Here is a 24,985-nt window from a genome sequence, read left to right as displayed (position 1 = left end):
TGGCTGCTGCTGCTGAGATATATATATATATATATATATATATATATATATATATATATATATATATATATATATATATATATATATATATATATATTATATATTATATGAACCAGTACATATAGATAGATAGATATATAGATAGATAAACAGAAAGATTGATGAATGTATATATACTCGTATATTCTATATATATATATATATATATATATATATATATATATATATATATATATATATATATATATATATATATATACTGTATACACACACACACACACACACACACACACACACACACAAATATATATATATATATATATATATATATATATATATATATATATATATATATATATATATATATATATATATATATGTGGAAGGTGGATGCGCGGGCGCTCACAATCCACTCACTCAATGTAGTGCTGCCCTCATATGTCTGCCCTTTCCTCCCTTCCATCCTTCTTTTTTTTCATCCTTTTCTGTGTTTCTTTCCTTCATTCTTTCCTCGTCCTTCTGCCTCAGGGTGAGTTTACGCTCCCTCTTCTGTCTTTCTTTCCTTCATTCTTTCCCCTTCCTTCTGCCTGTGGGTGACTCTACATTGATTGATAAGCCAAATGGTTTCCTGTACACCAGGAAACCATTTACTACGCTAGGTGGTAACCGTATAACCAAATTTTGGCACCTGGCGTTTTAGTGGGTAATTATGGAGCTTCAGTCGGATTGAGCCGGTGAAGGTTTATATCCGAGGGATCGTTGAGGTTTATTGCTCACGTAATGCCACTCAGGAATGAGTGAGGCTGGTCACTCTCATCTTAATTGTCAGGACCAACTTGCCTAGGCCCGGGCACCTACGCTCCTGATGGGGCAACTGACATGGGACATATATATATATATATATATATATATATATATATATATATATATATATATAGATAGATAGATAGATAGATAGATAGATAGATAGATAGATATAGATATAGATATAGATAGATAGATATATAGATAGATAGGTAGATAGATATAGACAGATAGATAGATAGATAACGCTACAGTATGTAAAGTGTTTTAGGGAAGCAGTACTTACCATCAGCCTGAACTAGAGCAAGGAGGGCGGAGAGTGCTGTTCTGTTGTCTTGGCCGTCATCAGCCTCCTTGACGCTCTTGGTGCCATAAAACCGCCCAGTTTCCACTTTGTTAATGGCTAATAGCCAAGAGTTACATGAAAAGATGAAAGAAATGGTATTAGTATGGCCATGCATGTAAGCAGTAGGTTAGTATGTAGTCTCAAAAGCAATTACAGTATTATGAACGCTGTATTTTGAGGAACAGTTCTTGGAAAAAGTAACGAGTGCTAAACAAAACACTCAGAAAGAGGGGCGAGAACAGCAAGGGCAACGTTGAAATAATTCGTGTCATGACTAGGGACGCCAGTTTGGTATCGTTAGCCTTTACCATGTAAGCTCATATTCCCATGCTCTTATTTGACTCCACCTGAAAGTTGGCAGTGTTCGCCGGATCACTCAATAGCTAGGGGTCACGACCCTCTTAGAGCTGAAGTACCTTCCTTTAAAAAAGTTCCAATCGGGATTATTATTCACGTATAAAGCATTACACTAGTAGTATATTCATCTTTGATATTTTACTGATGCTCTAAATGAGATATATGCTGCAAAGTTCTCCATAGAGTTTACTAAAAGCCACGAAAGCTTATTGTGTGTGTTTGCTTTCAGCACATTTTTACCAAGTGGTATGAATCTCAGTTGTTGGAAAAATTTATCATACAGTTTCCAAAGACCGTAATATTTCATTTGGCAAATCCTGACATTATTCTATCAATTGTACACTTAATAATAGTAAGAACTGCCGAAATCTTACGGGGCCAAGATCAGCGACCCGAATTTTTAAAGGCATGGTGTTCCTCTTGCTTTAAGAAAACGTATCAGTTCTACTACAGCCCATTTTTTCACATATATTTTAGTTGCGCAGTGGACCATGGCACTATATTTTCCGGATTCATCGGCTGATTTCAAAAGGCGCGGGTGTCAGGTGTGGTGTATAAAAATCATCAGCGCCGCCCTGGACCCCTGGAAGCGGGCACACAAACTCCCGACGCTGCCCATGAGAAAGCGCCACCGTATGAGCTCAGAGGGTTCATACAATCTTCGATTGTTTAGGTACCACATTTCCTTCATTTATTATGTAAGGTATAATTTCGTTATATCCATTTACCATTTTTCTTTACAGATGTACATCCAACACCTAACAACATGACAGTGATCAACACTCAGGCAACAAAATAATCACATGTAAACTGTCCCTAAACTGAGATAGATGCAACCTTCCATTTCTATTATATTTTGATAAAGAAGCCCTTTTTTCTCCAGTATTATATGTAGATAAATCAATAAATATCCTATTTTCAGAAAAGTAACGCAAAAATTGTATAACAGAGGGTAATTCAAGTTGACCCCAGTTTTGCATTTTACATTGTTATCTGGTGAGCGGTGGCATCTTTTCCCAATGGACAGAAACACAGTCATTACCAACCAGTACTTGCAAACATCCAACAGAAGTCACTGCAAGTCATCATACAAACAAAATCCAAGAATGATCGCTATATTAACAACAACCGACACTGGTCAGCAACATGCGTTGTTATTTCTTCCTTTATAACTGCACAACAAGTGTTCAGTCAACCTTCGATGACATGAGCACAAAAGTCATGTAGGAAGATTTTTTTTTTTCAATAACAAACATAACAAGGACCAGTGACACTGTCCCACGTTTACCCATGACAAATAACACACACAAAAAAATGGACTGAACAACTGAAGACCCTAAAATCTATCCCATTTCCAGTGACTCGAAAAAGAGAACCGGGTCCTTGCTGAAAGGAGACTCACTGTAATTACCAAGGACAACATGTGTGCACTTGCACGTTATGGATCTCCTGATGCTTCGTAGCTATTTATCACCAAATATGAGGCTAATTGCATAAAAGGTGGTAATAAAGCAATATTGAATCTTCTACTGATGTCCATGACCAAACAAACTTACTTGGTAAGACTGAACTCTCAGAGTGTGCAGCACCCACGCCCTGCAATTGGCTGAGGGATCGACCATATGACTGGCTTGCAAACTTGACCATCAACTAATTGTTCTCGAAATGTAAATACTTTTTCCTTGCCTAACTGTAAAGTCCTCCACAAATTTTGCTCTTAATAAAGCTGTTTAACCCCTTAACCGCGGGGCGTCACTTTCGTGACGCTTGGGAGCAAGGGATCATACCGCGGGGCGTCGCTTTTGTGATTCTGTGTTATTTTGAATTCACCCGGGCTTCCAAGTGGGGGCTTGTATCATCTATCAGTACTGCCAATGTCCAACACTAGTCAGCACTCCTAATCTCATCTGTACTCCCATCCATTGTTGACAATTTAGCCATTTCTCCCCGTTCTTGACTCCCCTCCCTACCCCCCCTCCATTACCCTATCCTCTCGCCTGCCCGGCCGTGCTACGCTAAGTAAATCTTCCCTGGAATTTTTTACTGATTTCATCCATTGAAATAAGCCCTATGTCCTATTCTTATACCAAATAATATATACAAGAAAGAAATAAGGTATGTGAGAGTGCCAAACACCTGGAATTGGCTAATTATCACCTGACAACACCTCACGTGCACTCGTTCGCTAATTTTCGCTGTTTTTTTCCCCTTGAAATATGCCCTATAATCTATTTTCGTAATAAAAATACATGTAAGGAGGGAAGGGAGAAGCCTAAGTGATATTTATATTCACCTGGAACTACCTAATTTATAATGTATTGTCTAGATTTCCTGCCAATCATATCAGTGCTAAACAAAGATGTTTCAAGATCTAACATTGGTAGCTCTGAAAATATATCTCCTAGGTAGGCCTCTAATCTATTTTCGAAATAAATATACATATAAGGAGGGAAGGGAGAAGCCTAAGTGATATTTACATTCACCTGGAACTACCAAATTTATAATGTATTGTCTAGATTTCCTGCCAATCATATCAGTGCTAGACTTAGCTGTTTCAAGAAGTAATATTGGTAACCCTGAATAACCCCTTAACAGGCCTCCACGCTAGCCCTCCGTTATCAGGTTACTCTCAACTTCCGAAGTGAGAGTACGTATGTTTCTTCTTGCTGACTTCAAGGCCTTTTTTCACCCCCATGCAAATGGCCCTGTGACCTTTACCCCCTACTAAACCTCGTGTGGAAAGAGGTAAAGGGCTGACAATTGATAAAAGAGTGACTACGATCTTTCTACTGAGTAAAACAGTGCAAGTGGAATTGTAAATAATGTGTAAATAATGTGTAAACAGCAAGTGAAAGTAATGAATGTAAATATACGTGAACAATGGAAAACAGTTTTATAAGTTATTTCAAGTGACAGTGCACAACACAGTGTAAATAAAATAGAAATGTAAATAACGTAAATAAAATAGAGAACGTAAATAGAAATGTAAATGAGTAGTATTATAAGAATACGAGTATATACCCTAGGAGTAATGAAAGTGAAAGTTTCACTCTAGCATGTTTGAATGCTATGAGTTATGAGAGTGAAGATGAAAGTGACATTTACTCTCAATGCCAGTATACAGGACGAGAAAGTGAATGCTACGTATTTTACTGAAAGAAATTGAATCCCTACAGTGACAATAAACTAATACTACTGAAGGAAACTTATGAATAAAGACTGTAGATATATATATAAGTGTTATATAGTAATAGAAATATAAAGTGTGAGGGGTTTTATGAATAATAAATGACAGACTACTAAGAGCGAACTAGTGCCAGTGCGACGATCAGACGCGCTCGTAATTTCCATTGCTTTCACAGTGTTTTTTTTTTTTAGTATGGATCCCAAACTACTTGAAAATTGTAGAATAGTGTTTAAAGTGTTTGTATCTGGCTGTGGTAATCATATTACGGGTTGTCGGGAAGTGTAAAGTGGAGACTTCGTTACCCTAATTCAGAGGTCTCCACAAGTCCTACGGTAACTGATGAAGGCTCAACAATCATTCCAGGAGAAAGCTGAAGGTATGTGCCATAAGCATATGTAATTTTATTATTCTAGGACTAATAACTGATTTTTGGCAAATATTTTTTGAGAGTCTGTCGGAGCCCAAATAACCCCGCGGCACACGCAAGTCATTGGTAAACAAGCCCGCGGTGTAGGGGTTAAAATGACCATAGCATTTGACATACATATATATATATATATATATATATATATATATATATATATATATATATCCCTCTACTTTCCAGATGCCCACTTTCTGGACATTCCCACTTACCGGACATAATCGTCCCGGGATCCGATATTCCCAAAATAGTCTGAAAACCGCAAAAAATTTGAAAAAAAATCCTATTTTTTCCCGCACGTAATTTGAACTTGATGTGCGTGGTGCAGGACAGCTTTGTTGTGGTGCATCATTCCTCCGATGTCCGCTAGAGCGCCCCTGCATCCTCCCCACTTTCTGCCCGTCTCCTGTCATGAGTGAACGCTCGTCGTCATGGCTGCCCACATGCTCGCTTTTGTGGTGGTGCCTTACCTGCTGCAGGCACTCCTGCTGCTCTCGTGCCTCTCCTTCGTGTGTGTGATGATGGCCCCGCCACCTGAGAAGAGGAAGAGAGTGGTTTTAACTCTGGAGAAGAAGAGGGAGATATTGGAGAAAGTAGATGCGAGATGGTCTTCGTCACGCATCCTCCATGAGTTCAGCCTGGCCTGATCTACTTTGTTTGATAATAAGAGAGCCCGAGACAAACACATGCAGTACACGGCTGACTTCTCATCAAAAAGCAAACGCAATGTGGAGAGGAAGATGATGTTTACTCCCAAGTTTGCTGAAGTCGACTGCTCCACGTTCATTTGGTATCAACAGCAACGTGCTGCTGGTGTGATGGTACGTGGTACGGAGCTGAAGGCTGCTGCTGAGAAGTTCGCAAGGCTTCACAACGCCCTAGACTTCAAGGCATCCAAGGGTTGGCTCTTTGCATTCAAGTTACGACATGGCCTTACCAACCGTAAGTCTCATGGCAAGTTTTGGATGCTAACGAGGATGGAGTAGAGGGGTTTCAGCACAAGGTGCAGGGCTTCATCGACAGGGAGGGCCTCACTCTCGGTCAAGTCTACAATGCTGATGAAACTGGTTTATTCTATCGCTCTTTGTCTACAAACACTCTAGCTGAGGAGACGAAGAAGCGTGTACCTGGCCGCAAGCTCTCCAAGCAACGGCTGTCTGCTTTGTGTTGTGCCAATGCTAACAGCATGCACCGGCTTAAGCCCGTTATTGTTGGCTGTGCAAAGCAGCCTCAGTGTCTTCGTGGGGTGATGGATGTCCTTCATGTCGTCTGGTACCATTCCTTGAAGGCATGGTTCACAGCCCACATCTTCAAGGACTGGTTCCACTGCCATTTCGTCAAGGAGATCATACATTACCAGACGGAGAAACTGGGAATCCCATGCAACCAGGTAAAGGCCCTCTTTCTCCTCGACAATGCACCTGCCCACCCGTGCGATAAGGACTTGGTGGCTGAGAATGGCCGCATTAGGTGCATGTATCTGCCACCTAATACTACTGCTCTCATCCAACCAATGGACGAAGGACTGATCATGGCAACGAAGCGGCTATACCGACGGAAGTTTCTGGACGAGGTGATGGTTGTTCTTGAGGACGAGGACGAGCGCAGGGAGGGACGGGACACGCGAGGCTAGCGGACTTTGGAAAACCTTCGCCGCTACAACATCAAGTCTGCCATTTACAACTCGGCCAGTGCATAGAAGGAAATCCCTGTCAAGACTCTAGAAAATGGTTGGTCTCGTTTGCTTCTCGGAACGGATGTGGAGCATAATTTTCTAGGTTTCGATGTGGATAACTTCCATGCATGCCTACATGCACACAGCGATGATGTTGATGTGGACGAAGTGCGTGAGTGGTTGGATGACGACGAGGGGGATCCTGGGTATCAGACCTTGTCTGATATCGAGATCGCATCTTCAGTTCCAGGTGTCAGTACCCAGCTTGAAGATTCTGACGAGGACGGCAACGATGATGAGGACTCCCCTCAGCATGACACAATTCCAGCCATCCCCAAGCTGAGCACACTCTGGGAACACCTAGAGTTCGTTCTGGACTACCTGGAACACCTGGACTGCGACAGGGAGATGGGGCCCTTGGGACTTGTGGAGGAAGTGCGTGCTTTCAGGCAGCACATCAAAAATCGTCAGAATCGTCATTCCTTGCGTCAATCAACGATTGACAGCTTTTTCAGGCCCGTGACCCCCGCTGTGCCCAGCCTTGGCTCCACTCCGTTGCCTCCCCATGACAGGCCCTCATGCTCTGAGCCACAGCCCAGCACATCAGCCACTGTGGAGTCACCGCTCAAAGTGAGTTTGCGTCTATCTTCTGAGTCGTCTGCAGTGGGTACGCCATCACCACGACCCAGTGACGCGCCCATAGGTCACCTCCCAGCGATACTCTCAGACTCTGACAGTGATTAAATGGCAAGAACTTCTCCACTAGACCACACGGGAATTTAGTGTTGTGCAGTGAAAGAAAAACAGTGCATACAGTATTGTTAAGAAATTAGAAATTTGAGTGAAAAGACAAACATTTTTTGGACTAAATTTAATGTAAATAAACTTGTGTGATTTGTTTTGAAATTGGTTTTATGAGTGGAAAGACTTAAAGTGCAGAGTGCAACACTTATTAAGTTACAATGGAGCATAAGTAAGACAAGAGTGCGCAGTGTGAAGAGAATGGACTTCTGAGTGCGTATGACTAAGTTAAGTCCAAGACTTTATGAACAGTGTACTGCAAGTGCTTCAGGAAATCCTTCTTACTGTCAGAGTCTGAGAGGAGGCGGTTATTCATCGAGATGGCCATGGACTTGCTGTAAGTAGGCAGAATGTTTCATACCCTACTGTACTGTATTTTCCATACTGTACTTACCTCAAACACCTTATTTCACTCTTTTATGTCCCTTATTGGTGTGAATATGTAGTGTCTAAGGTGCTATGCATGTCCAGTAGGGAGGTGTTTTTCTGAGTTAGGCTAGGTTAGGGTCCATAACTACTACCAGTCCAGGAACCAGGGACTTGTAAGTGAGGAGTAGACTGTAGCACCAGTCGAGCAGGGCAGTACTCCCAAGGTAGATGGAAAGCTGATGACAGGGAGAGCTTGAGCTCCCGTTTCATCAGCCCTCAGGACTAAGTCTCGACCATCCCCCTTTGCTGAACTTTTTCAGTGCCTCAGTAACACAGAGAGTAGACCAGCATGCTCTCCAGTACAAGTTTCTCCAACTATCAACACCAAACTACATGCACAGTACACACCACACTTCCTTTTCAAAATTTTCAAAAATGGCGTCGAATAACATAGCCTCGGAGTCCCCAGGGGGGGGGACCATAAATGCCCCCACCTTCAGCCCCTCTCCTGGTGATGACTCAAGGTGCCTGAAACAACTGTCTGACTCTCTTCTTCATTTCTGCAACATTTGTGGCCTTTCCTCTAACTTTCGCTCTGTTGAGCACCACCTCTCCTTCTCTAAACCTCACCTTCTTTTCCTAGCTGAGACTCAGCTGTCTGAGGCAACTGACAGCAAACCTTTTTCTGTATCCTCCTACTTTCTCTATACTCATTTCAAAGCCAAAGGTGGCTGTTGTGTATATATACGCAACAACTTATCTTGCTCTCGTGTTTCTGAACTCGATTCTTCTGAATTCTCTACACTCTGGCTTCGGCTTTCGTGTCATTCTCTGACTAAATATATCTGTCCTGTTTAGCCTACTTATCTCCTAATTCTACTGATATAAAAAATTCTTCGACTATCTTACTTCTACAATGGAACACATCCTATCCATCTCTCCTTTCTCTGAAATCTCCATTTTTGGAGATTTCAGTGTTCACCACCACCTTTGGCTCTCCCCTCCTTTCACTGATACCCCTGGTGAACAAGCCTACACATTTTCTATCCTTAACCCGTCACGTCCCGAAGTTTTCCGCACCTCCGACATCCCCCAGTTCCGAGGTATTTTCGAAAAAAATTTTTTTGGCTAAAACCTTCGCTTTTGGTGAGAAACATCGAAAATTCATAGAGAAATTGCTCACCTGAGGTTTAAAATACCCAATCCAGGTAGGAGTTCCTCCTTACCTGACTGGGTTTTCTAACATGCTGGCACCAAAGAAAACAAGTTCTATGGGAGGGTAACTATTTTATCCACTCATGAATGGTATTTATTTATTTACTTGGTACGAATGTATATGTAGTATGACAGTATATTGGTTTTCAAGCAGTAATAAAGACATTATAAGCATTGTTTCACTCACTAACTAATCACCATACCTGACCTTTTTTTGCCACATTACCTGATCATTATTTCTGGCTGTTTCTTCTTCAAATGCTATGTAAACATTGTCCTCCACATTGTCATCGATTGGGGAATCACTCTGGCCCTGAATATCTTTACTAGCCAGGTCACTGGTAACAGGTCCTTCGCCAAGACAATGGCGTGAGGGGGGAGGTTATGTGGTGTAAGGCATTGTCCCTGCTTGGCATCTTGTAGAGGAATAGAGGAAGGTGTCCCGTGTATACATACGAAAAATCACGTGCGAAAATTGAAAATTGTGCAAATTAGGGACCTTGCAATTGCACGACGTACTGGTACGTCGCCAGGACTGGCAAATGAAAATCGTTGCAACATACCCATACGTCGATGGGACGGGGAGGGTTAATGACCTAGAGCAGCTTGTACAGCGCCCTACTTGTATCCCTGACCGCCTTGGAGAGAGCTCCAACATACTTGATCTCTTCCTTACAACTAATCCTTCTGCTTACATTGTTAATCTTTTCTCTCCGTTGGGCTCCTCCGATCATAACCTTATCACCTTAACCTGTCCTATCACTCCGGTACGGCCTGCGGACCCTCCAAAAATACGTCATCTCTGGCACTTTGGAGCTGCGGATTGGGAGGCCCTCAGGCAGTACTTCTTTGATTTTCCCTGGAATGATTATTGCTTTCATGGCTGGGAGCCATCTGGGTGTGCCTTGCGCAATACGGAGGTTATTCTCTCGGGCATGGAAGCATACATTTCTATCTCATATCCTTTGACTAATGCAAGAAAGCCTTGGTTTAATCACGCTTGTTCTAATGCTATCCGCAACGAGGAGAGGGCCTATAAAAGGTACCAGAGCCAACCCACCCCTGAATCACATATTTTATACATTTCTGCCTGGAATCGTGCTAAGTCTGTTCTTCGCTCTGCTAAAAATAATTTCATCTGTACTAAAGGCTCTCAACTCTCCAACTCAAACTCTTCCCGCTCCTTCTGGCACCTTGCCAAAAACCTCTCTAACAACTTTACCTCATCATCTTTCCCTCCTCTTTTCTACTCTTATGGCTCTGCAGCTATTTCTTCTACTGATAAAGCAGATCTCTTCACTCAGACTTTCTCCTCCAATTCCACCTTAGACGATTCCGGTGCTGTTCCTCCATCATTTCCCCCCTCTGACTTCCTCATGGCTAACATTAAAATTTCTTCAGCTGATGTATTTTCTGCATTGCTGGCCTCAGTACTAATAAGGCATATGGGCCTGATGGAGTCCCTCCTGTTGTTCTCAAGAACTGTGCCTCTGTGATGACACCCTGCCTAGGCAAACTCTTTCGCCTTTGTCTTCTTGGTGGAAGTTTGCTCTCATTCAGCCAGTCCCAAAGAAGGGTGACCATTCCCAACCCTCTAACTATCGCCCAATTGCTTTAACATCCTGCATCTCAAAAGTTTTTGAGTCTATTCATAATAGAAAAATTTTTAAGCATCTTTCCTATCACAACCTTCTTTCTGATCGTCAGTATGGGTTCCGTCAGGGACGCTCCACAGGCGATCTTCTCACCTACCTTTCAGACTCCTGGTCATCCTCCTTTTGGGACTTTGGGGAAAGCTTTGCCATTGCACTTGACATCTCAAAGGCTTTCGATTGAGTCTGGCATAAATCTTTAATTTCTAAACTGCCCTCTTACGGTTTCTATCCTTCTTTCTGTGCCTTCATCTCTAGCTTCCTTTCTGGTCGTTCTATAGCCGCTATTGTAGACGGCTATCGTTCTTCTCCTAGATCTATTAACAGTGGTGTTCCTCAGGGCTCTGTCCTATCACCAACTCTCTTCCTTTTATTCATTAATGACCTTCTAAGCTGTACATCTAACCCTATCCACTCATCCGCTGATGACTCCACCCTTCACCTTTCCATTCGATTCCCACAACGTCCATCTTAGCAGTTGCTTCAACAGGCAAGGGATGAGACTATGGCACACCTAATGTCTGACTTAGCTCGTATCTCTGACTGGGGTAAAAATAATCTGGTTGTTTTTAATGTATCAAAGACTCAGTTTTTGCACCTATCAACCCGAAAAAATCTTCCACAGGTATGCCCACTTATGTTTAATAATACTCAACTTAATCCTGCATCATCCTTGAACATGCTTGGGGTTTCATTTACTCGGGACTTGTCTTGGAAAGATTATATTACATCTCTTGTAAAATCTCCTTCGAAGCGATTGGGTGTGCTAAGCCGACTCCGTTCCTTCTTTGCCCCTGCACAATTGTTGACTCTATACAGGGGTTTTATCCACCCCTGTGTGGAGTACAACTCTCATGTGTGGGGAGGCTCCCCACATACAGCTCTTCTCAATAGGATGGAGTCAAACGCTTTTCGTCTCATCAACTCTCCCCCTCTTGCTGACTCCCTTCAACCTCTGTCTCTTCGCCGCATCTTTATCTCTTTTCTATCGCTACTTCAATAGTCACTGTTCCTCTGAACTGTGCATGCATTCCTCCACTTCTACGACGGGCGCGTAGCACACGTCTAGCAGCAAACTCTCACCTCTTTTCTGTCCAACCCTCTAATGCAAGAGTTAACCGTTACTCCCAGTCCTTCATTTATGCAACAGGTCAGCACTGGAACTGTCTCCCTCTGTCTGTATTTCCTGCTTCCTATGATCTCCAGTCTTTCAAACGCAGTGTGTCCAGGCATCTCGAAATTAATGGATCTTGAATTTGCTCGCTCTTGTATTTTGTTTTTCTTTTGGAAGGGACAGTTTTGCCGGCTCATGGCCTTTGGTTCCTTCTTCCTCACATAAAAAAAAAAGTACCCAGAATGTTTAATATTGTATAAACCTACCTCAAAAACCTCATTTTATGGTTCTTTTGCATTTATTTCAGTCCTTTATATCCCTTATTGGTGTGATTTGGGTCTTAAATAGGTGCTATGCATGTCCAAAGGGAGTTGTATATATATATATATATATATATATATATATATATATATATATATATATATATATATATATATATATATGTATATATATATATATATATATATATATATATATATATATATATATATATATATATATATATATATATATATATATATATATATATATATATATATATATATATATATATATATATATATATATATATATATTATATATATATATATATATATATATATATATATATATATATATATATATATATATATAAGAGAGGGATGTCTGTTGAGCAAGGAAGAGTGGCTGCGAGTGATAGGAATGACTAGAGAGAAATTGTGAATGAATAATGACGCAGACCTAAGGGGATATTCTCCCGCATTGTCTGATCAGCTGATCAGGTCAGGTCCTATAAACATATATATATATATATAGATATATATATATATATATATATATATATCCTATTGAGTCAGTCCGGATGCTGCCACATTTAAAAAGGTTGCCAAAATCCCTGATCATGCACTCCTCACAACATTCATCCAGCCAGCTCGATCTCTTGTCAGTTCCCTAGCCTTACCGACTTCCAAACCTCTCTTCCTCACACACTCATCTATTACATTTCTCCACCTTCTCTTTGGCCTACCTCTCCTCGTCCCTCCTTCAAATTCCCTCAGATATACCTTTTTCACCATTCGATTGTTTTCCATTCTCTCCATATGACCATACCATCTTAGTACCCTCTCTTCGATTCTGGGGTCCACCGACTTCCTTATTCCGCATCTTTCACGAATCACATTATTTCGTATTTTATCCACCCTCTGTACTTCACATACATTCGTCAGCAGTTCCATTTCCACTGCTCTTACTCTTGACTTTTCATTTTCTTGCCACACTAGTCTCACATCCATATGTTAAAGTTGGCACTAACATTCCCTCACTTAAGCCTTGTACAGCTGCAACACTCAAGTCTTTGTTTCTTATCAAGGCCTTCATTGCATCAGCTACTTTTATTCCTTGTGTCACTCTACTTTCAACTTCTTTTGCACATTTTCCTCTCTTTTCTATCACTGTACCCAGATATTTCAACTCTCTCACTAATTCCAGTCTCTCTCCAATCACTGTAACATCACACTGTGAGGCACCTTCTCTCTCAGTAAGCATCACTTTACTCTTTTCTACATTTACTCTCAAGGCACGACACTCACAGACATCAGCAAAGCTCTGCACTAGCCCACCAAGTTCTTGTCCGATACTTGCAAGCAGTACTGCATCATCAGCATACAACAATTTGAGATATTCCATGCATCACCATTCATTACCAACGCCATCCCTCTCTCCATTACTCGTGTTTTTACTTCTCTCATCACCACAACCATGGGGACATCACACAACCTTGTCGCACACCCACAATGATTGTGAACCATTCATTTAGATGCCCATTAACCCTTACACATGCTTCACTACCATCATAAAAACTCTTGACAGCACCTAGCAGCTTACCACCCACACTGTACATGCACAAAACTTTCCACAGTCCCTCTCTGTCTACTTTGCCGTATGCTTTTTCCAGATCCACGAATGCCATAAACACCTTATGGTCCTTCTCACAAGCCTTCTCTGCTATCTGTATTACCTGCAAACATTTGATCCACACATCCTCTGCTACTCTTTTAGCCACCCTATTGATCACTCACTAGGACTTTTGATATCTGTCTTTCTGTCAGAAATTAATTTATACAACTCGATATCCTCACTCGACACCAAAAATGTAAGAAATTTCTAGTAAACAAATCGTAGGTCCTCACTCGAGGCACCAAAAATTTGTCCTTAACTAAATTCACGTAAGTCTCTCGTTTAAGTGTACTGTAACTGATACTTTAACTCACCTAATTATTACTCTCCTATCTCCTAGCTAATCCCCTATTGAATTGGCCAATTTGTAAAGGTTACTTAGGTAGAAAGAGTTGGACAGCAGATGACGACGAGCCTGACTTTTAGGTCGGTTGCATGGGCATCCAAGCATCCTTGATGTGTGTATTTACAACGTGCTAGCTTGACGAAGTCTAAGAGCAGAGTGATTGTGAGATATTTGCTACATACATGTTGGGTCATAGGCAAACATAAGAGCCCGTCAGGGAACCTGCGGAAATAAAGCTCTCAATAGAGAGCATTGCGGGGGGCGGCAAACTGGCAAACGAGGGATAAGACGGCAGAGGCAGGGGAAGATGCGATGGTTGGTGGTGAGGTCGGCTGCCCGATGATCGACGAGAATAGGGCGAGCTGAGAGAGCCAGGTAGATGATGCGGCGCCGATAGAGGAGGCGCCGACGAGCTCCAATGGAAGACTCGACGGTGGATGGTGAGGCCACCTGCACGATGGTCTAAACAAGAGCAGGGTAGGACAAGAGGAGGGTAGGACAAGAGCCGAGTAGACAGCATGGCGCTGATGGAGGAGGCGCTGATGAGTGGAGATGGAAACCGCCCTGATGCTGCCCTAAACCTCCATGTCACTGATGGAAAGGGTGACATTAACTCGCCCAGGTATCCAGCAACACCAGGTGGAAGCACGGAGGGGAGGCCCGGTCCTGGTCATCACAAAGGGCACAACCCCGGTCCACGTGCTGGCGGAGGAAGGGTCATCGGCAGGTAGTAAGGGCGGAGAAGCCTCAACCTCCTGGTGGGCAGACCAGGGCACTCCCCCAGATGGAAAGGACAGGCCCGTACCTCAGATGGTACAGCTGCTGTGGAGAGCTGGTCCCACCGGAAGATGTTGCCACGACGAGAGATGGGCTGTGAGTCAGCAGAGTGATGAACATGGGAAGCTTCTTTCTCTCTCATAGGATTTGAAGGTGCGTTAATTAATTCCAATGCTATATACAATTAGATTACATCATAATATATACAAGGCAAATCTAACTAATTAATCTATCTATCTATCTATCTATTGCTAGACGTCTTAATCCCTTATACGGGATGGCCACAAACAAATCGCCTCCACGTCACCCTGTCCCCACCATTTCACTGCCCTGCTCCCAACTCACACACCCCTCTCTCATATACCTCTCCACTCCATCCCTCCATCTCATCCTTGGCTGCCCCTCCCTCTCCCCCTCCACCTCACTCGCATACACTCTCCTCGTCAGTCTCTCACTCTCCATCCTCTCCACATGGCCAGACCACATCAATATGTTTCTCCTAACGCTTCCTATACATCCACATCCATACCACAATGCTCCTTCACAAATCTCATTAGTTAGTCTGTCTCTCCATGTGACTCCACCGGCTCCTCTCAAATAACTCATTTCCACTGCTCTCACTCTTGACCTCCATCCCTCCAACAACGTCCAAGCTTCACTTCCATACGTTAGAGTTGGTTCCACAATACTGTCATGTAGTAACTTTTTTACTTCCGTGCTCACTTCCCTATTTCTTATCACTGCTTTCAAGGAACCAGCAACCTTTCTTCCTTGTTGTACCCTTTCAAGCATTTCACCCTCCAAACCTCCATCCTTACTCATCACACTACCCAAGTACTTAAACGTACTCACATTTCCTATGTGCTCATCAACCAACCTCACTCTACATTCACTGACTTCATCTCTCTCAAAGACCATAACTTTACTCTTCCCTACATTCACCTTTAGATTCCGGTTCTTACAAACTCTCCCAAACTCATCCACCAAGCCTTGCAGCTCCCCTTAGTCTTCACTTAACAACACAGTATCATCTGCAAACAACAGTACAGGGAGTTTCCAAACACTGCCCTCTCTCATTAGGGCCATTCCAACATCCACTGCCCTACACTGTATCTCTTTAATAACCCTACCCATATACAGATTGAACAACCATGGAGACATGACATCCCTGCTTCAACCCAACCTTCAAAGAGAAAAATTCACTCAGTTCACCATCCACATGCACTGCAGCCTTAGCACCCTCATACATACTCTTCACAGCATTCAACAATTTCCCATCAACTCCATATATTTTAAATACTTTCCACAATCCTTGTCTATCCACCCTGTCATATGCTTTCTCCAAATCCATGAAGGCCGCATACAACTTCTTTCCCCTCTCCAGAAATTTTTCCACTAATGATCTAAGAATGAATATCTGATCTACACAACGTCTTCCCTTCCTAAAGCCTCCCTGTTCTTCTCCAGCTAACTCCTCTGTTATTTCCCTAACTCTGTCAATATGTATCCTACCGTATACTTTTCCTATTACACTAAGAAGACAAATGCCCCTATGATTACCACACACTTCTTTTTCCCCTTTCCCTTTGCATAAGGGAATAATTATACCTGACGTCCAATCCTCCGGGACTCTACCTTCCACATTTATTCTATTACTATCTCTCCCCCATTCTTCAGCATTTCACCACACACCCCATCAATTCCTGGGGCTTTCCCCATTTTGACTTTCTTCATTAATTAACTAAATCTTAGGTTTCCTTAAACTAAAGCCAAACCAAATATTCACTTTATCCATGCAAATACATCAAACCTACATCTGCTTTTCATGTGAGGCTTTTCATCCTGAAGACACGTCATCTAGGTCAAGGGAACTTTCCAAGTAATTACATGTATTTTCAAGATAGTTGTCCACGAGGGTTAATGCAGTAACATTTAATTTATTAATAATAAGAATTATTAAAGAGAACGTAATTTCTGGGTTATAAAAACTGCTTGAATAGGTATTAGCCCTTTAACCGCGGGGCGTCACTTTTGTGACGCTTGGCCACAATGGATCATACCGCGGGGCGTCACTTTTGTGATTCTGTGTTATTTTGAATTATCCCGGGCTCTCAAGTGGTGGCTTGTATCATCTATCAGTACTGCCAATGTCCAACACTAGTCAGCTCTCCAAATCTCATCTGTACTCCCATCCATTGTTGACAATTTAGTGATTTTACCCCCTTCGTGACTCCCCTCCTTACCTGCCCTCCATTACCCTGTCCTCTCACCTCCCACGCCGCGCTGCGCTACGCAAATTTCCCCCCGATTTTTCCACAGATTTCATCCATTGAAATAAGCCCTATGCCCTATACTTATACAAAATAATATATACCAAAAAAAAAAAACAGGTAAGTGATAGTGTTATACACCAGAAATTGGCTAATTATCACCTGACAAAACCTCACGTGCATTCATTCGCTACATTACCACGGTAATTTCCCCTTTGATTATGCCTTGTAATCGATGTCTGTAATAAAAATATATATCAGAAAGGAAGGGAGAATCCTAACTGACATTTATATTCACCTGGAACTACCTATTTCTTTATTTATTGCCGAGATTTTCTACCTATAAAAAATTAGCCTGTAAGTTAGCAGCAGTCAGCCTAAAGTGTCATTGTCAACCCTTCCCTTCTCAGATAAGCTGTGGCATTTAGTTCCTTGTCCTCCAACCATGTCGCACTCGCGCCCCGCCATTCCTGCCGCTTCTGCGCCCATTGCAAAGGGTCCCGTGACCTCTACTCCTAAGAAAAGTGGTGAGGCAAGCAGGAAAGGCCTTAGTGACTCTGCAGTGGCACGTGAACTGGCAGAATTGTCCATGATAATGATGGACAGTGACTATGACGATTCGGGTGAATCGTGTGATGAGCCGGGTGAGGTTATTGCGCCAGAAACAGCAACGAATGCTACAGTAAGTGAATCAGTGTCTAGCTCCAAGGGAAAGGAGCCTTTAGTGTAGCAAGGACAAGAATTTGGGAAGGGAGTGAAAAGGCGGCATGTTAGCCCCAGAATAATGCACCCACGTGACCCAGCCCGCCATGAGTCACGAGTGCATTCACCTCCCCGTTCCCCAAGCCCCACTTTACTCATCTCTTCATCATCGTCGGCTGAGTTATCTCCGGAGTCTTCGTCGTCGGAGTCACCACCAGCATCAACAGCGAAGGCAGGCCTCTACGGCCTGGTAGAGGTAAATCAAGGAGAGTGAAAAGTAGTGTAGCTAGTAGGGTAAGGGCTGCTAGTGCTGTACGGCAACCTAGGGTCAGTGCGAGTGACCTTGACTGAGATACGAGTAAACCTCCCTCACAGCCAACCTCCACCACCACTACCACCACCCGCCCTACACCACCACGACAGGGAATCCTGGACGCCTTCGCGTGGACGGAAGGGTCAGATTTTGTGCCCGAAAATCTAGTTTTTGATGAGAGCTCCTCAGGAGTTCAGCCTGCCTTCACTATGGACGAAAATGCTGAGTGTGTCGACTACCTTTTGGCCTTCCTAGATGACGAATTCATGCAGCACATATGTGATGAAACCAACAGGTATTAATCACAACGTGCTGCAAGTGGTACAGGTGCAGCCAAGATGCAACAGTGGTCCATGCTGGGAGTGCAGGAGCTGTATGTGTTCTTTGCCCTCATGCTTCTCATGCCACACTCCAAGAAGCATGAGTTGGAAGAATACTGGTCCATGGACCCCTTACTACCCTCACCCACCTTCAATAAGTACATGGCCAGAGATCGCTTCCGGAACATCATGGGAAACCTGCACTTTGACGACAACGATGTACCTTCCCAAACCGACCCACTCTGGAAGATCCGGGAGATTCTGAGCAGAATGAAGGATAAGTTTATGTCATTCTTCCACCCCTTTCAGAAGGTTGTCATTGATGAATCCTTGGTTTTGTTCAGAGGACGTCTTCGGTTTGTTCAGTACATTCCAAGCAAACGCCATCGCTTTGGAATTAAGTTCTTTGTACTGTGCGACTGTAAGACAGGGTACATCCTTGACTTTGTCATATATTCAGCCAGCACTGTCGATCTCGATAAAACACACCCCCTTGGCTTCTCAGGCTGTTTAGTGAAAGTGCTCCTAGAAAAGCATTTTGGTGGGAATCATGTGCTGTATACAGACAACTACTATACAGCACCGAAACTTGCCAAATACCTTTCTGAGCACGGCATTGGCTCCTGCGGCACTGTGAAAAGTAATCGTGCCCACTTCCCCAAATTCCCAGAGGCGGGAACCTAGCAGCGAGGAGACATGCACCTACGCAAGTGTGAGAAGATGCTGGCAATACGGTGGCATGACACGAGGGACGTGCACATGCTCACCACCGTACATAAGGGGGAGATGACAGACAGTGGGAAGGTCGACCATAGGACAGGCGAACCTGTGATGAAACCTGATGCTGTGTTGGACTATAATATCAACATGCGGCTGGTTGACAAGTCCGACATGATGATTGGTGAGATCGAATGCCTCAGGAAGAATACTAGGTGGTACAGGAAAGTTTTTCTGCATCTGATAGATATGACGATGCTGAACGCCTTCATCCTGTACAAGATGAAGGTCAAGCCACCCAAGTCCTTCTCCCTGAGGTTGTTCGCCAGGACTTGTGTCCAGCAGCTGCTGGAAGGATATGGTAGGGTGACAGCAGCAACTCCAAGGCGCCATCCAGTAACACTTCCCGACCGACTTGAGCAGAGGGCATATATGGATCGGCACAGACTTGAGCTTATGCCTGCCACAGGGAAAAGGAAGGCTGCGATTCGCAGGTGTCAGGTATGTGCGCATACCACACGCCGCACACCTGAGCATAAACGCACCTCTTGGCAGTGCGCTGAGTGCCAGGTTCCCCTCTGTGCTACCTGCTTCTTCGATTACCACAGCCAGAAGCAGTTCTAACAGTGCAAGTGTGGAAGCAGAATTATTTGGAAATAATGTGTAAATAATGTGTAAATAGCAGGTGAAAGCAATGGATGTTCAGTTCATATGATTGAACAGTGTATTATAGTTTTATCTTACTGAAAGTGACAGTGAATAACATAGTGTAAGTAAAATAGCAGGGTAAATATTGAAAATAGAATAGAAAATGTAAATAGTAATGTAAGTAATTAGTAATATAAGAATATGAGTACAAATAATTTATGTTATAACAGTGAGAGTGAATCCGTGGCTCTCTACGTATTTTACTGAATGAAAAATTGAATAACTTCAGTGACAATAAACTAATACGACTGAATGAAACTTATGGAGAAAGACTCCAGATATATATACGTGTGATATAGTAATAGAAATATAAAGTGTGAGGGGTTTTATGAATAATAAATGACAGAGTGCCTAGAGCGAACTAGCGCAAATGCGATGATCAGACGCGCTCGTAATTTCCATTGCTTTCAGTGTTTTTTTTTTTTGGAGTATGGATCCCAAATTACTTGAAAATTGTAGAATAGTGTTTATAGTGTTTGTATCTGGCTGTGGTAATCATATTACGGGTTGTTGGGAAGTGTAAAGTGGAGACTTCGTTACCCTACTTCAGAGGTCTCCACAAGTCCTACGGTAACGACGAAGGCTCAACAATCATTCCAGGAGAAAGCTGAATGTATGTGCCATAAGCATATGTAATTTTATTATTGTAGGACTAATAACTGATTTTTGGCAAATATTTTTTGAGATTCTGTCGGAGCCCGATTAACCCCGCGGGACATGCGGGGTAAACATTGGTAAACAGGCCCGCGGTGTAGGAGTTAAAGATCTCAGGTTTTCCTCTGCTCTCTAACCAGGGACGACTATTTTAAAAGTAGAGAGCACAACTACTCTTGGGGAAAATATTTCCCACAGTTTTGGGGCCAGGCGAAAAATGATATGCTGTATCATGTAATGTGACTCAGCCAGAAGTTCCCTCCATAGGTCTCGAGAACCCTGCGCTGCGGCCCTTCTAGGTCGCACATCTTGACCCGTTTGATCTTCACCATCCCCTGCATCCGGAGTGGCCGCTAACTCAAGGGGTACCAGTTTATCAACTGTTTTTATGTTGGTATGTCCTCTACATTTTATTATTACGAGTCTCAGCACCCCCTCTGAATCTGGGTTCGTGGAGATCACCTTAGCTAATAGCCTCTGGGATCTTGGTTGTTCTGTTTTCACTAAGACCACATCCCCTATGTTCAGACTTGTTACTGGCAGCCTGTGCCTCATAAAATCTTTCTCATAGGCTCAAAAGATTCTTCACCCGTGTCTATTCCAAGTATCTAATGCCCTTTCCAAAATTTGATATCCCTCCCGCAGATGTTGTCCTAATTCATTATTTTCTATGGTAGGATCATCTACTTCCTCTTGGACATCCACACAAGGCACCAGTTGGAGCTTCCTACCATATAACATATGAGCCAGTGTCAAGGCCTCAATCGAAAGGCTAGTGTCATCTAAATAGGTTAGGGATCTATTATTAATCCTAGTTTCAATTTCAAGTATCACTCTTCTCTTGTGATCTTAGTTCTGTGTAAGGTTTTCCTTAGGCAGTTCTTCACAATACCATTCATTCGTTAGGTAAATCCATTTTGCCCTGGTGCTCTTCGAGCTGTGAACTGCCAGGTACAATTCGGATTCCCAGCACCGACTTAATCTTTGGGTCATTCATATGTTCAAAAGTAGAGGTGCTGCTCCAATGAAATTGGTTCCATTGTTGCTTATTAATTTGTTAGGACAAGACCTTCCAGCGGCAAATCTTCGAATTACGTTCAGGAATGTCTCTGAACTCAGATCTTCTGCTATTTCTAGATGAACTGTCCTTGTGTAGGTGTAAGTAAATTGACATATGTAAACCTTATGGGTATACATGGCGAGTGATGAGAAGGGTGGGTGGTGAATTGAGTGAAAGGAAGGCAATGATTGATTATGTGTGTGTGGATGAAAGGATGCAAAGATGTATAATGGATGCAAGAGTTTATAGAGGTTGGGGGAGTGGACTTTCTGACCACTACTTGGTGGTGGCCAGAGTTAAAGTTCAAGTAAGATGGAGGAATAGAAGAAGGGAAAGACGAGAGGAAGGAGTAGTTGCAAGGAGAGTGGAAAGGTTACAAGAGGATGAGAAAAAGGCAGAGTATAAGAGAGAAGTGGAGGAACGATTGGGCAAATATGAGTTGGAGCAGATGGGGGACGAGGAAGGTGTGTGTAGAATATTTACAGAAGAAATATGTGCAGCATGTGATGTGGTGTGTGGAAGGAAGAGATGACGGAGGGGGGTGCAAGGAACAGCGTGGTGGACTGAAGAGGTGAAACGGGCTGTGGCACAAAAGAAGAAAGCATACAATGAATGGATGAGAAATAGGGGCGTGGAAGAAGTTGAGAGGCGGAAGAGAGAGTTATATGTAGAAAGAAGAGAGAGGTGAAAAGATTAGTAAGAGAGAGTAAGAAGAGTGGATGAGGAATTTGGAAGGAATTTGAGTGTAAAGTGGAGGGACTGTAAGAAAATGTTCTGGAAAGAGGTGAAAAGAGTAAGACAGGGTGGAAGTGGAGTTAGCAGGAGAGTGAAAGATAAAAATGGTAGATTACTAGTGGAGAAGGGAGAAAAAGTGAGCAGATGGAGAGAACACTTTAAGGAATTGTTGAACGTGGAGGATGGAAGTAATGCGAGTATAAGTGGCTGGGGAATGGCTGGAAGAAGGAGGGAGGTGAGAAGACAGGAAGAAATCAGTAGGATAGAAGTTGTGGAAGCAATGAAGAAAGTTTAATCAGGGAAAGCCCCAGGAATTGATGGAGTGTGTGGTGAAATGCTGAAGCATGGGGGAGATAGTAGTAGAATGGATGTGGAAGATGTGCAGATTGGCCTGGGAGGAAGGTAGAGTCCCGGAGGATTGGAAGTCAGGTATAATTATTCCCTTGTACAAAGGAAAAGGGGAAAAAGAAGTGTGTGGTAATCATAGGGGCATTTGTCTTCTTAGTATAATAGGAAAAGTATATGGTAGGATACTTATTGACAGAGTTAGAGAATGAACAGAGAAATTAGTTGGAGAAGAACAGGGAGGCTTTAGGAAGGGAAGAGGTTGTGTAGATCAGATATTCATTCTCAGATCTTTAGTGGAAAAGTTTCTAGAGAAGGGAAAGAAGCTGTATGCGGCTTTCATGGATTTGGAGAAAGCATATGACAGGGTGGATAGACTAGGATTGTGGAAAGTGTTAAGAATATATGGAATAGATGGGAAGTTGTTGAATGCTGTGAAGAGTATGTACGATGGTGCGAAGGCTGCAGTGCGTGTGGATGGTGAACTAAGTGAATTTTTCTCTTTGAAAGTTGGGTTGAAACAGGGATGTGTCATGTCTCCATGGTTGTTCAATCTGTACATGGATGGGGTAATAAGAGGTACAAGGTAGGGTAGTGGATGTTGGAGTGGCCCTGGTGAGAGAGGATAGTGTTTGGAAACTCCCTGTACTGTTGTTTGCAGATGATACCGTGTTGTTGAGTGAAGACGAAGGGAGCTGCAAGGCTTGGTGGATGAGTTTGAGAGTGTGTGTAAGAAACGGAATCTAAAGGTGAATGTAGGGAAGAGTAAAGTGATGGTCTTTGAGAGAGGTGAAGTCAGTGAATGTACAGCGAGGTTGGATGGTGAGGAATTGGAAAATGTGAGTACGTTTAAGTACTTGGGTAGTGTGATGAGTAAGGATGGAGGTTTGGAGGGTGAAGTGCTTGAAAGGGTACAGCAGGGAAGAAAGGTTGCTGGTTCCTTGAAAGCAGTGATAAGAAACAGGGAAGTGAGCATGGAAGTGAAAAAGTTACTACATGACAGTATTGTGATACCAACTCTAACGTACGGAAGTGAAGCTTGGACGTTGTTGGAAGGACACAAGTCAAGAGTGAGAGCCGTGGAAATGAGTTATTTAATTAAGAGGAGCCTGTGGAGTCACATGGAGAGACAGGCTGACGAATGAGGATATAAAGGAGCGTTGTGGTGTTGATGTGGATGTGATAGGAAGCGTTATGAGGAACACACTGAGGTGGTTTGGCCATGTGGAGAGGATGGAGGGTGAAAGACTGACGAAGAGAGTGTATGTGAGTGAGGTGGAGGGGGAGAGAGGGAGGGGGAGGCCGAGGATGAGATGGAGAGATGGGGTGGAGAGGTATATGAGAGAGGGGGGTGTGAGTTGGGAGCAGGGGAGTGAAATGGCGGGGGACAGGGCGACTTGGAGGCGATTTGTTTGTGGCCACCCCAAACGGGATTGAGGCGTCTGGCAATAGATAGATAGACAGAAACCTTATGGGGAATTCCCTCACCCATAACACTTATAGCCCCTGTGTAATCCATTCCAGTTACCTTGAAGGGCCGACTCACATTTAGCCTACCCTATCCCCTGGTAAGGCAGGTGGTCCTGGATGGTCATTTGGTCGTTGTTCATACCTCCTACATGTGATACAACCTTTGAGATATTTTTTTATGATCTGTCTACCCTTAGGGATCCAATACCTTTCCGGGTTTCGGCCCAAAGTCTGCGGCACACTTCCATGAAGAGTAAAATCATGGGCTTCCTTTACAATTAAATGTACAAAGTATCCACTCTTGGGTAATAATATGGGATGTCTAGTTTGGAGGGGCAAATCAGCCTTTATTATTCGGCCCCGGCACCTGATTAGACCCTTTCCGTCTAAGAAGAAGCCTAAATCTCTTATCAGCCTATTCTTGTTCCCAATGCCGTTGCCAAAAAGGTCACATATCTCTCCATAATAATTCCTTTGTATCCTTTTCAGCCAATATTCCATGGGATCTAAATTCTGAAACCCCACTTTCTTATTAAAAAATTTAACAACTAATTTAGTAGTATTAATAAGTTGTCTTACTGATGAGAATCGGCTGATGTCAATTACTTCTGGCTCAGGTACTACAAGATCCAAGTTTACTACACCAACCCCAGCAATACTATACTGTTTCTGCTCAGGCCAGTCTTTAG

The 24,985-nt window shown here is 43.0% G+C and overlaps 1 protein-coding gene across 1 annotated transcript in view; it reads right to left on the bottom strand.

The window, feature by feature from the left end:
- The window catches only part of LOC145409044 (outer dynein arm-docking complex subunit 4), a 315,075-nt gene that overhangs the window by 12,007 nt on the left and 278,083 nt on the right, over nt 1–24,985 (bottom strand). The window contains exon 15 of the mRNA XM_080279602.1: nt 1,091–1,207. Coding sequence (XP_080135728.1) covers nt 1,091–1,207 — 117 coding nt within the window. The remainder of the gene's footprint in view (nt 1–1,090; nt 1,208–24,985) is intronic.

This window comes from Coenobita brevimanus, chromosome 79 (assembly GCF_032717465.1).
Source record: "Coenobita brevimanus isolate Jiangsu-jjx chromosome 79, ASM3271746v2, whole genome shotgun sequence".
NCBI classification, from domain to species: Eukaryota; Metazoa; Arthropoda; class Malacostraca; order Decapoda; family Coenobitidae; genus Coenobita; species Coenobita brevimanus.
The sequence above is the reverse complement of the archived record's forward strand: the minus strand, read 5'-3'. Positions and strand labels throughout refer to the sequence as shown.